At 41.7% G+C, this 12,496-nt stretch overlaps 1 protein-coding gene and 1 long non-coding RNA gene across 3 annotated transcripts; one reads left to right on the plus strand and one right to left on the minus strand.

Annotated features, from left to right (window-relative positions):
* The first annotated feature begins 6,647 nt into the window (after positions 1–6,647).
* On the plus strand, positions 6,648–7,337 carry LOC125570146. Its single transcript, XR_007312525.1, has 2 exons — positions 6,648–7,064; positions 7,150–7,337. It is a non-coding gene; the product is annotated as an uncharacterized LOC125570146 (long non-coding RNA).
* A 491-nt stretch (positions 7,338–7,828) lies between these two features.
* Positions 7,829–11,600, minus strand: LOC125570148 (uncharacterized protein NKAPD1-like). 2 transcript variants are annotated; one of them, XM_048731287.1, is made up of 4 exons: positions 11,479–11,600; positions 11,210–11,319; positions 8,749–8,847; positions 7,829–8,013 (listed from the first exon to the last, which is right to left on the minus strand). In XM_048731287.1, exons 1-4 carry the CDS (start codon positions 11,551–11,553, stop codon positions 7,893–7,895), a joined length of 405 nt encoding a protein of 134 aa, XP_048587244.1. In that variant the 5' UTR covers positions 11,554–11,600; the 3' UTR covers positions 7,829–7,892. The 2 variants fall into 2 exon arrangements, with proteins under 2 accessions (XP_048587244.1, XP_048587248.1); XM_048731291.1 differs by having other exon boundaries at positions 11,210–11,301; positions 11,479–11,598.
* Positions 11,601–12,496: the final 896 nt, after the last annotated feature.

The raw sequence follows: 12,496 nt of genomic DNA on the forward strand, positions 1-12,496 counted from the left end.
CGAAAGCCGCTCAGAGAGCGCATCAAAGCCATCTTCAAAAAGTACGGCTTTACCGTCACCACTATCGGGTTGGCCGTAGCGACGACGATCGCGGCCATTGTGACGTCGCTCGGCAAGTCGCTCTCCTCGGTGGCCAGAGGGGTCGGTAACGGGCTTCAGGCTATCGGGAAAAAGCTAGGCGAGCTTCTCCCTGGGCTAGTAGGAAGCATCGCGAACTTCGTGTTTAAGGCTGCAGGAAAAGCGGTGAAATTTCTTGGCGAAAATGCGTGGCTGCTCATTCTAACCGCAGCCGAGTTCTTGGTTCGTCGAATGCAAAGCAATCATCGGAACAAGTAATACACCGCGGCCACTGCGAGTGCCGACAACCCCGCCTTGAGGGCGATGTGGTCACTTTTTTCGCCCGGCCCGGGTGCGCTTGCCGTTCCGGCGGCTGTCATTCTACGCGCAGCATGCATACATGGAGATGGGGCAGGCGCCGCGCCCTCTGCGTGCACTTTCGCAAGTGCGAAAGCCTTGCTTCGCACCTCGCGGTCGATCCTCGGATCAGTCACGTGTTGCACCCTAGGATGCCCACCGGCCATGTTATGAGCACCGACTGGCTTTGTCTCGGTGTTGATCGCGTTTGCGCCGGGGGTCATGGAGTCTGTGGCTTTCTGCAGTTTATTGTTGTAGCCCACGACGCTTTGCGTGTTTATCACTAGATCGCTCGGCATCAGCCATACTCCTGGTGCGACCGCAAGACTCAGTCTCACCTTGGCCTCCTGCACGGCTAACTGGTACCTTTGCACGCTTTGAGCGATGTCGTTTTCTATGATCGCGTCTTCAAGCAGCTTCGTGAACTCCGCCTGCGCCTCCATGGTCGGCCCACCGGCCCCCGCGATAGAGGAACGGACGTTTACCTGCGCGCCAAGCACTGCGTAGACGTACGCCTCGACCGAACGATCGAGTCTTCCTAGCCCTGCTTTGTCAGCCCCTCACCTTTGGGAGGCGCAAAAGGGTTATATTGCACGCCCCCGTGGTCGTCGTTGCGTATGAAACCCACCTGCTTCCCACTATTGTACGTCCCACCTTCGTCGCTAAACAGATTGAGGTGGCTCGGGTACTCGTCCGCCGCCGTGTCGTAGCCACGGATCACGTGCACATTGCGATACCCCTGTCGCGACGGCTTTTTTGCCAAGTTCGTTCCTTACTGTTTCCCAGGGGCTATTTTTCTCGCGAGTGAAACGTTGTAGAAAGATTTTAGTTATCCTCATACATCTCCCATCAACAAAATATATCGTTTGAAAGCTATATACGCGTGTGTGCAAGAATAGAAGAGGCTATTATCGGAACGAGGTTGGGACGTCTGATTTGTTTCTGCCACTAGACACTCATAAAGGGGTAGTGACCTCGGAATGAGTTTGCCCCACAAAAATAGTGGCTCGCAAAATAAGAGGCCGGAACTCTTAATCCCCCTTAATACAAAATGTTTATATAGACGTCGCAGGCTCACAAGGAAATGATATCGGCGAAAAGAAACTGACCAGCACTGCCATGGCAGGTAAGGCTACGCTAACATGACAACATTTTTATCTATATAAAAGACCATAATACCATAATCATTATTACCACCATTATCATCACCATCACTATCATCACCACAAGAATCACCCCCACCCATCATCATCATCACCACCCATCATCATCAACACCATCATTGTCACCATCGTCATCACTACATCATCATCATATATCATCATCACCACCATCATTATCACAATCTACATCAACACCACCATCACCATCATCACCCACCATCATCATTAATACCACCACCATAATCACCATCATCACCCACCATATCATTATCATCACCACCACCACCCGCCACCATCACCACCCATCACAATCTCACCATCATCATCCATCATCATCACCACCCCATCATCATCACCATCATCATCATCACCATCATTACCATCACCAACATCATTATCACCACCACCACCACCCGCCACCATCACCACCCATCACCATCTCACCATCTTCATCCATCATCATCACCACCCCATCATCATCACCATTGAGGAGGGCCTCAATTTTTGATACAGGTTTTAGAGGAGGGCTTTATTTTTTGAACAGGTATTCTGATCAATTTCCGAGCCTCCTAAAAGTCTGGAATTTTCAAGATTTTCCTGGGGAGAACCCCAGACCCCCAACAAAATAAATGAATTAATGTGATGCGCATTCTGCTTGCACTTTCATTAGTTTCGTTTGGCTTGTGTTGAAAATTATTATCCCCTAAAGTGTGGCCTCTACTTTTTTCATCTCTTGCAGTTTTGGTTTTATAACTTCCTTCAATGAATTTACGAATTTCAATTCATGTCCACCCCTCTACTAACTTTTCAGATTGGTGGTAATGGTGGTACATATTCTAATAAGATTTCAGTTGGGAAGGAGCTAATACAATATTATTTACACCCCTGAAAAATGGGCTCGAAATCAACTTTTCTCCGGTTTGGTGGTGTTTAAGGCCTGCTCCGCCGCCCCTTTATGGGAATGTCACCCCCCCCCCCCTCCCCCCACACACACACACAATAATTTTAGTTCTGTTTTTTTTTTATCTGGTGGAGGGCCTTAATTTTTGGACAGTACACGGGACGCTAGCCAGTCTATTTCCCGTGCAGTTCGGCAACCATGGACAGCTGTTTTGTCCTTATTAGGACTTGTCAGCATGGCATAGCCGGTTTGCCTCAGTTAAACTTTATCGGCAATAAACTGCAGGGCGACTTCGACTCGAACGAAGTGCTAAAAACAACAGTTTAGCTCTATGAGGGATCTAATGCTGCGATGGCATCACGCTGACCCGGTCGCAGCTCTAGATCCCACATGGATCTAAGCTGTGGTTGAAAGCAATTCATTCGAGTCGAAGTTACCTTGCAGTTTATTGCCGATGAAGGGTAGGGTCGCAATTTTTGAACCGGAAAAAAATTCAACTTAGCATCCAACCCCCCCCCCCCCCCCGATAAATAATGACCTTTTCCTTAGGTCGTTCAATGGATAAGTAACATCTGAGTGAGTACAATTGTGTTTATTAGGTTAAGTTTTAGGTAAAGGAAGTGGAAGGTTTTACAAATGTTTTTCCACTTCCCTGACTCAAATCTGACCTTTTAGCGGATCACACTTTGTGCATGGCAAACTGTCTACAGTGAGATGGCTTGACTGAGAGAGATATGTACACCTGAGTTGCATTGAGAGAATACTGGCAGAGGGTTAATTCGGAAATTGCAGTTCTTCGGGTTTTAGGATTCCCGAATTAACACACTATAGAGCTTACTAACTGGCTAGGAGAAAACTTGTGTCGTAATCCTTGTTGCCTGGGTACCAAGTAAATTTGCAAATCAGTGTTATTAACCCATTGACTCCTGGCTATTTTTGAGCTGAATTTACAAAAAACAGACTGAAAACAGATACCTCCCCCCCTATTCTGAGTTTTATACAGCCCGTCAAAGTCAAACACAGCTGCACCTAGTCAGCGGTATCCAAGCTTTCCAACAGTGCTTTGCGGTCCCCACTTTTAATCCCTCGTCGTTGTGCTGAAGCCAGCACAAGTTGATGGTTGCTTGTATTTTTCATAAAAAATACAACTATGAGCATATTGCTTGTGTTTTTGATCAAAAATACAGCTATGAGCATATTAGGAGAGTGTCTAAGGACATCATGAAGTCTATTGGGGCATATTTGAGTGCTTTGCTTATGGATATTTGCAAGCAAAGGTGGATTCATGATGATTTTCTGGCTTTGCCTGGATTCTTTAGCTTTGCCTGGATGAGAAAATAATTTTCTAATGAATCACCACAGCTCTCCTAAATGCTGTCTTTTCTGAAACCAAATTGATTCCAAAATTGTTTACACTACTATTCTGGGTCTGTATGACCTGGAATTGGGGGTGAAAAGACTTACAAAAAACTGTCTGACTTTGGGGAGAAGAGTGTTGACTGTCCCTCCCCTCGTGATTTTTTCCCTGGATCTTTGCTTTGCAATCCGTAAAGGCATCTAAGTGGTTTTACAAGGCTTCAAGGAGTGGACATTGTGTTTTGAGGCCATGGAAACGAACCTGGAGGATCAGAATAAAGGTTTCTATTTGTGTCTTGAGCTGTGTTTGCTGATCTCTCTCCCTTGTGTGGTATTTTGAGCGTTTTATTGAGAGGGGTGATTCTGCTTTTCTTTCCTTGTTCGATTTGAAATTTGTCAAAGAACCTATGCTATTATTTGGCTTAAGAGTAGTTGCCAACACCTTGGTTGGATGCATATCTTCAAGACCATTTATCCCTTAGACTGATGCCTGAGTATCTTCATCTTGTAATGTTTATTTTGCACTTATGGGTTTTTTGGGTTGTGGGTACTTTTCAAAGCCGGTACAGGCAGGTTGAGGGGTCAATGTGTTAAAAGGTGGTGTGAGACCCTGAGGGGTGACTTTTTTTGAAAAGCACTAGAATAATTTTTAACCAACATACATACAACCTATGTGATCAGATAAATTTATTGACATACTTGACAAAACATTGCGTTGCTATGGCAACCAGGGGGCTTAATTACCCCGAAATCATGGTATCCAGTCTTACAGTGATAACTCCTTTATTTTTTTATCAATAGCCACCAAACTTTTAGGAAATCTTCTACTACAACATATGCATACAATGAAGTATAGAAATTACCCTGGTGATATTTTTCAAATTAGAGGAATATTTTGTCAGAAACTAATATTTGGATATTTGTTTGTCAGGTTTGAAAATTATTTTCAATTTGAGATTTAAAGCAAATGTTTATCCTTTAGGTCTTTGTATAAGAATACATATACTGCACATCCCCTGAAAAAAATAGCCAATTCCAACAAATTCTCTGGAAGATATCACTGTTAGAGTATTACTAATATACGGAAATCTCACAATTTGAGAAATCTCAAGTTAAAGATAACGTAAATGTGTAAATTCATAATATGAGGGCAGTGTTCAGATCATACTTTCTAAAATCCACCAGGATCATACAGAGAGCCCTCAGCTTGCTTCTTCTTGTCCTCTTTCTTTTTTCTTTTGCCTCTCAGGACCTTTCTCCTTCTTTTAGATGCCTCCTTACTTTTATACTCTGCAAGCCGAACTCTATAAGTATCCTCAAGGCCACAGCCTGCTTCCGTATATTTGCCGGCAGGGATTTTGAGGGCTTCCAACAGTCTTAGTACAGAGCTGTACCCCATGTTAAAATGACATACAGCATCATACAAGCCCAATTCCAGAATATCCCTGCCGACATGCACCTCCTTGGGCACTCGCTGCCAAATCATTGCATTCAAACTCTCATTCTGGTTCTGTGTTTTGCCATGTAGACATTTCTCCAGCAGACTGGCTTCACTTAGCCTAACATATACTGGTATTACCTTGGCCAGTATCTCCAATGGCAGACCAGCACTGTGCTTAAATGTATTGGTGTGGTCTGCTTTGTCTTTCTGATATTTACACCAGCTTGTGCTTCCAGTCGGGCAGTGGTCATGCAGCACTCTGGCTTCATTAGAAGCACAATGCATAAGACTAGCATGAATTGCCTTACACATCTGCTCCAAGTTTCCAACATTTGAACGTATGGCAATGCCATAATAATTCTGTAGTTTGTCAATGAGTGCATCGGTTAGCTTGCCTTTGCCGCCTAGACCTGGGGTGTCACGTTTCAGTTTTCGAAGGGAGTTACCAACTCTCTTCTGTACGTGCCCAATACACTCCTTTTTCTTAACTATAATATTGTCAGCCTCATAGACTTTCTCAACTCTATTAAAGCTTTTGCAATCGCCATCACCATAATATTCAGTGTAACGGATATTGTGGGTCTCTACAGAACGATTAAAGATTCGCTGTACACCCTCAGGCTCCATAGCAGGAGCAGATTTTGCAGGATTGCCTTCTTGAACAGGCTCCATGTCAGTCGAACAACTCGGTTCGTTTTCCGACTCATTAGGACTGTTTTCAACTCTCTTATACTCGCTTTCCTCTAAATTGAGACTTCCTGTAAAGCGGTTCCCACAAAAACGCCGCTTTTTGCGTCTCTGGTTAGCGAATTTAGGCATATTTGAAGAGTAAAATGGAAGGTTGTATTTTGATTTGATGTTGAAATGTGAAGATCGATATTTAGGAAGGTACTGCATGTAAACTCTCTTGTTAGTGATCTATTCAGTCACGTGGATAAAACACAGGGAACCCAAACAAGAGAAAATCGAAAACCCCATCGAAATAGGCCCTTTGAAATCCGACTTCTAGATCAAAACAAATTGCAAACAGACCGGTTGCCCCTAGCAACGGCTCGCCAACATTTTTTAAAAGCTGAATACTATAGGAAAAAATATATTTTCATTTAAATTACACTAGGGCATACATTTCAAGGATAAATAACGGTAACTTTGAGACGAAAATAATTTTTTTCACAATTAATTCAAATTTGGTAAATTTTAGGGTATCATACCAAACGAATTCGGGTTCAGAGAACAGGCGCGTAGAGGTGTGCAGGGTGCGCGCGGGTGGCCAAAAAGTGTGTCATTTCTTATTAAGGAATCTTCTATGCTTTTTTCAAATGATACCTATGACTGTGCACCCCCCCCCCCACCCCCCCGCATAGGCCAATCCTGGGAACGCGCCTGGAGCATTAGTATTTCTATCGTTTATGTGCTGTGCCAGTTAACACCTACATCGCGTGGTAACCATGATGCAACATGCGTTACTATATTTTCACAAATAAAACCTTGTTTGAAATAGCTTTATTATATTAGAGGAATTTACTTGTCCATGAACCATTAAAAATTTGACGCCGAAGGCTTTGTTACTTTTTATTGTTTTCCCCCCTAAATAGTACAAAAGAGGATGGAAGATCACAAGTCTTGTAGGGATTAAAACTACTGGGCTGTTCTAAGGGCGGTTTTGTGTGTAGCTTGTCATTGTATTACACATGATGTTTCATATATGTCTAGGGAATACAGTGGAAGAGTAAAAGAAAAAGCAGTCGACGGAGCAAAACTACAAAAGCTTGCCTCTCTCAAATACGAGGTATAAACACCACCCAGCAACACTTTAAAGCTTTTGTATATGTATATTGTAAATTTTTTGCCTGTTTATTTGCTTGTTATCGCAGAACGCAAACCAACTCTTCAAAGAGGATTGGGAGATGGACGAAGTTGATGCCGCTACGTTTGCCGAAAAATTGAGGAAAATAGACAGAAATGTCGACATCACGCAAAATGCACAGGCCTGGGAAGATAAAAATGTGATCAAGTCAAACATTTGTATTTTGTTTTGAATTAAAAAAAGTTGAGTCTGAAAGTAGCTTTACGTTGTTGTACTATGCTGGACCTGATCGGGTTGCACGTATTAGGCCGTTTTTGGTCGGTACAGGGTTGGGTGGGATTTGTGTAACGCCTTTCTTGGTCGGTACAGGGTTGGGTGGGTTTTGTGTACAACGCCCTTCTTGGTCGGTACAGGGTTGGGTGGGTTTTGGGTTTAGTACAACGCCCTTCTTGGTCGATACAGGGTTGGATGGGTTTTGTGTACAACGCCCTTCTTGGTCGGTACAGGGTTGGGTGGGTTTTGTGTACAACGCCCTTCTTGGTCGGTACAGGGTTGGGTGGGTTTTGTACAACGCCCTTCTTGGTCGATACAGGGTTGGGTGGGTTTTGTACAACGCCCTTCTTGGTCGGTACAGGGTTGGGTGGGTTTTGTACAACGCCCTTCTTGGTCGATACAGGGTTGGGTGGGTTTTGTACAACGCCCTTCTTGGTCGATACAGGGTTGGGTGGGTTTTGTGTAGCTGCTTTGTATGATATTACATTATCAAACCTCATACTAAACCCAGTTTAATCTTTAATTCACCAGTGTAAGTTACCGTTTCTTTGAAGTCTTCTTTTTCTTTTTCTTCTCATCTTCAGAGTCATCATCAGAGTCAGTAAAACCTGAGGCAAACTCCTCAGGGTAAAGCTCTTTGTAGCCACTGTGACCCCATCTGAATAACAACATATTACAATACAACTACACTTGTAAATCGCAAGCTCTGATTGGTGTATCAAGACACGCTTGATGTCAGCATGTGCATGCAAATTGGAATCCTCCTGGTTATGATGCTGTTTCAGTCAAAACTGTGATGCTGCCAAGTTATATTCAGGGCTTCTGGAATTATGCGCTTGTGCGGAAGCGCGTAATTTGGCTTTTTCCGCGTAATCCACAAATTTCCGCGTAATCCGGCGTAATTTGGCTAAATTTTGAAAGACAAAACATTTAATTGCACAGCTGATGTGTTCTTTTAGGGTTGTTACCTCTATTTCTCGTGTAAAATGAGAGATATTCTTATTTCGTGCTTTTCTTCGGTACAAAATGTTGTTTGGGCGTAACAGTTGATATTCCGCGTAATTTAGCGCGTAATGATTGATTTTCCGCGTAATTTAGCCAAGAATCCGAGTTTTTTTCCGCGTAATTCCAGAAGCCCTATTTCACTAGACTTTGTCTTTGGTCATTGTAGTGCTGTTGCACTATATAATCAAGGAGTTTCATGGCTAATTAAGTATTTTACTCCTTTCCAAATAATAGTCTGTGTGCATTGTGAATAGTAAACGCATTGCATATTGTTTTACCATTGTGAAAAAGTGTTTAAATTAATATTAAAAACAGTGCAAAAAAGGGCAAGTCTACTTCTTTATAAGACAAGACAAGGTACAGTTCCTACTGTAGAATTAAATCTTACCTATCAGTACAGGAGCTTTCAAATTCAGTTAACTGCTTCATCCAGTATGTGTTCCTCTCACCAGAATCTGAAGGTTCATCACTGTGCAACCTTCCTCTTCTACAGACGATCAAAACAAGACAAATTACACAATGATAGCATTGTCAAGGACATAACAAAACATAACAAAAAATGCATCATGTATGGGTGGGGGGAAGAGTGCTGCTGAGAAAACCTCTGGCCACCTCCTTTGACAGGATGTGGTACCCATAGCTAAGTGTCTGTTTCTGGTGAATTCTTTCTCAAAGTTCTCTCACAGAGAGTAAGATTATCCTGATTACTGACCACTGTGGCAAATCTGTTACTGTAAAATGTGCATAGTTAAGCCCTGTTTTTGGTTTGGCGAATATCAAACAACTAGTGGGTACCCGTGAAACATTTATGTTTATAATTAATAAAAGACATTAAAGCCCTATTTGATTTGAAAAAAAAAAAAGAAATGGTTACATCATAATTAAATAAAGTCAATTTGAAAAGTGTATCCTCCCATGTTTTGCCAAACTTGAAGCATAGCATCTTTTATCATATCGGAAATAAACCAATATAACAGGATTGCTACCGATATTCAATGTATCAAGTTTCATGATAAATTATCTTTATTTTATTCTATAAGAAATAATTTTATATGCTATGCTATAAAAAAAACTATGCCGAAAATATTTTCTCTCACTTTTCTCTGCCTTATTGGGGGTCCTGTGTTCAGAGTGTTTGGCGGGAAATTCCTGCGAGTTTGCAGTCTACATTCAAGTCAAATGCAATCAAAGTTTTTTTAGTTTGTTTGGACATTGAAAACCACAAATCCTTGCTTCATCGGCCCGGTCTTGGTTGTTTTTTGGTGGTGGGGTCCTTACTATTTTCTGTGTAATGTGACACGAAGGTCTGTGGCTTTATGTATGATCGGCTAAGCTTGAGATTTGTTTTGTCGTACGAAGAAAACATGGACCGACAGGATATCAGAACTGAATCTAACAACAAATAGAAGTTGAAAATGGTTTAGAATCAGTTTTTATTCTGTAGTTTAAATCTAATATTTAACTATTCAATCGATATCATTGTGGGAGTTTTTAAAAAAACGCAAACTCGCGTTTGCGAGTGCTTTCTCTCGCTTAGAAAAATCGTTGAATTGCAGCTTCTCTTTGACTGATCATTTGAAAGTGGAAACCATTCCTGGTACCCCCTTTTAGCTAGGGATTGCCATTCGTGTGGCTCTTGAGTTTTCTAGTCCCTCCTTTTCTCCTTGAGATATGGCAAACACTTTTTCCTTCGCGTATTAGATATAACTTAAACACAAAACTGCGCCTTTAAAGGGTAAGGACCGCCCACAATCGACACCTTTTGAATTCAAATCCGAAGTAAAGATGGCCGGAGGTAATGAAACTCGAAGCTTGAAAATAAATTTCTTTGATTTGCTTATATATCGTACAATTCAGAGGCGAAAATAAAACATATTTAGAAACTTAAAGTAGACTTATACATCACATATGAAATCTAGAAGCACAAGAGGAGCTGATTCTCGCAAAAATTTGCCCAAGATTTGAGTTGAATTCGAATTACGCGCCAATTTTTTCGGGCCATTCATGAATCGTCCTTGTCTCCGCCATGTTTACGAGCCCACACTATCTTTACAGCCGCTACACAGTATAGAACATGCATGCAATAGTCCCTCGGGATTCGGGTTGAGCTATTGAAGAATTTTAGGACGTTATTCATTGATTTTCTGAAACAACTGACAAATACGGAATGCGCTACACGAGAGGCGAGTTTTCGAGTTACAATGTCTCTATGACAATCTTTAGCCGTTAACAGCAAAAATAGCAATGGAAACGAGAAATTAAGTCCTAGAGTATAGCAATTTTGCTGAAGATTTTAAAATTATTTCGCTTTTAAATCGTCTGTTTACAACTTAGAATCTTCAACGTGACTTGCGCAACGGTAGTATATTTATCAATCGCGGCTTGTACCGTGCGATTCGCTCATCCTTTTATTAACTGGTTAGAACAAGTTTTTTACAAAAGCTTTGTTAGTTATATTACAGGTTTACTTTCAAAGGAGGGATTCTGCAGGGGTAGCTTATAGGCTAAAATGTAGATATTTTAGCTGCCAAGTGTGAGATTGCGAGACTGAGATTGCGTAATAGCGTGTGTAATCGTAATTCAACATATACCGGTGTTTATTGTCATTCTATGCGGTATGTGAAACCCTTTAATTTGAATATTCCTAGTAGAGTTTATTCTATGAATTGTTGTAATTTGAAATAATTTAAGCAGGATAGAGTTAAAATTATTCCTCTCTACTCGCATTGTTATACAAAGCGCTACGGGAGCTGTTGTCATTTCGGAGGCTGAATGACAACTGAAGGTGACAAACGCCTGGCACAGGCCCTTTTATAGCGCGGTTTCGTGTTTAAGAAGATTGCACTTACCTTTTGCTAGTTGCTGCTAATGATGCAAGACAATCACTCTTTTGTGTGTTCTGTGCTTGTCGAAGACGCCACATATCTTGTTCTTCTCTGATCTTTTGTAGAGTAAAAAAAATGAACGTAAAGTAGGGTTTAAGCTTTGTGTATAAGTTAAATAAGAATGGTATCTTTAAGAGAATTCCGTTGTAGCTTTGCGTTATCTCTGATTTAGGAGTACAAAAACGCAAAAAGATATCTAATGCTGATTCTCTTACGTCTGTCTAGGATCTTACCTTATTATGAGCATCGGTACTGCGGATGTAATTGTGAAGAACTTTCTTGTCGATAAATTTGCGTGCGACCGCCATCTTGGATTTTAGAGCACAGGGAGCCCAAGCTAAAAGTTTGTGGTTTTGATGATTTTCAGGTAAGTCACAATAAAAAAACACACTAGACAGTAGGCAAAGATAGCCGATTTTTACGATACTTCACAGAGGTAATAAAAATGATCACTTCTAACAGTATGAGTCTCGTGTGGTTTTATTGTGAATTTCTTACAAATCCTATAAACCCAAACTGTAAACTTGGGCTCCCTGTTGCCTACACTACAACAATTCAATAATCATTGTTTATCTTTATCTAGGGTAACATCATAACCGAATTTACAGTTTTCTATCATATGGCCCTCGCAAGCATTGAAAGCACTGTCACTGGGGGTGGTCACTGCCAGAGGGTTTATTGCGTCCCCAGTGGTTCTTTTACGTCCCTTCAGTTCGCTTCCCGCCAATTTTTACCGACCTAAATTTAGGTTGGTGACGTGTCTCATAAACATCCAATCGAAGTGCGAGAAAGATGCCGACACCACAGTAAACGTCATGGTCGCTATAGCCCCAGTGTCAGTCCCTTTTGTCGTTCCTATAAAGTATATACAGGAAAGCGATAGTTTTATTTTTCCTCTCCGACTTTTGAAAAATAAAATCGCCTGATTGGTTGCTTTCAGAAATCTTGTTTCTATCAAAGTCGGATTAACATAAATAGTGTAAAGACGACAAAATTTTCAATATTTCCTGGTGACTGGACAGAAAAGATGGAGACTGGAAATATTTTGAAGCAAAAACGTCTCTAAGTTTCGTTTCATGCGCGCGCTAAAGGATAGCGTCATTTTAAACGAGCGCGCGCAACTAGCGCACACAATCGTTTAAGGTTGCCATCAACCGGCTTTGCGACTACGCGACAAGCCCGCATGTAAGCATGGGTAAAAAACACTGAAGCGCTTAACTGCATATATTAGCCACTGCATAACTTCAGACT

Source organism: Nematostella vectensis, chromosome 1, assembly GCF_932526225.1.
Source record: "Nematostella vectensis chromosome 1, jaNemVect1.1, whole genome shotgun sequence".
In the NCBI taxonomy this organism is placed as follows: domain Eukaryota; kingdom Metazoa; phylum Cnidaria; class Anthozoa; order Actiniaria; family Edwardsiidae; genus Nematostella; species Nematostella vectensis.

Coding starts and splice junctions, on each gene's coding strand:
- LOC125570148 (XM_048731287.1), bottom strand. CDS start 11,553: ATGGCGGTCGCACGCAAATTTATCGACAAGAAAGTTCTTCACAATTAC. Junction 11,320..11,478: donor GTACCGATGCTCATAATAAG/GTAAGATCCTAG, acceptor TTTACGTTCATT/TTTTTTACTCTACAAAAGAT. Junction 8,014..8,748: donor GAAAGCTCCTGTACTGATAG/GTAAGATTTAAT, acceptor GTTGTTATTCAG/ATGGGGTCACAGTGGCTACA.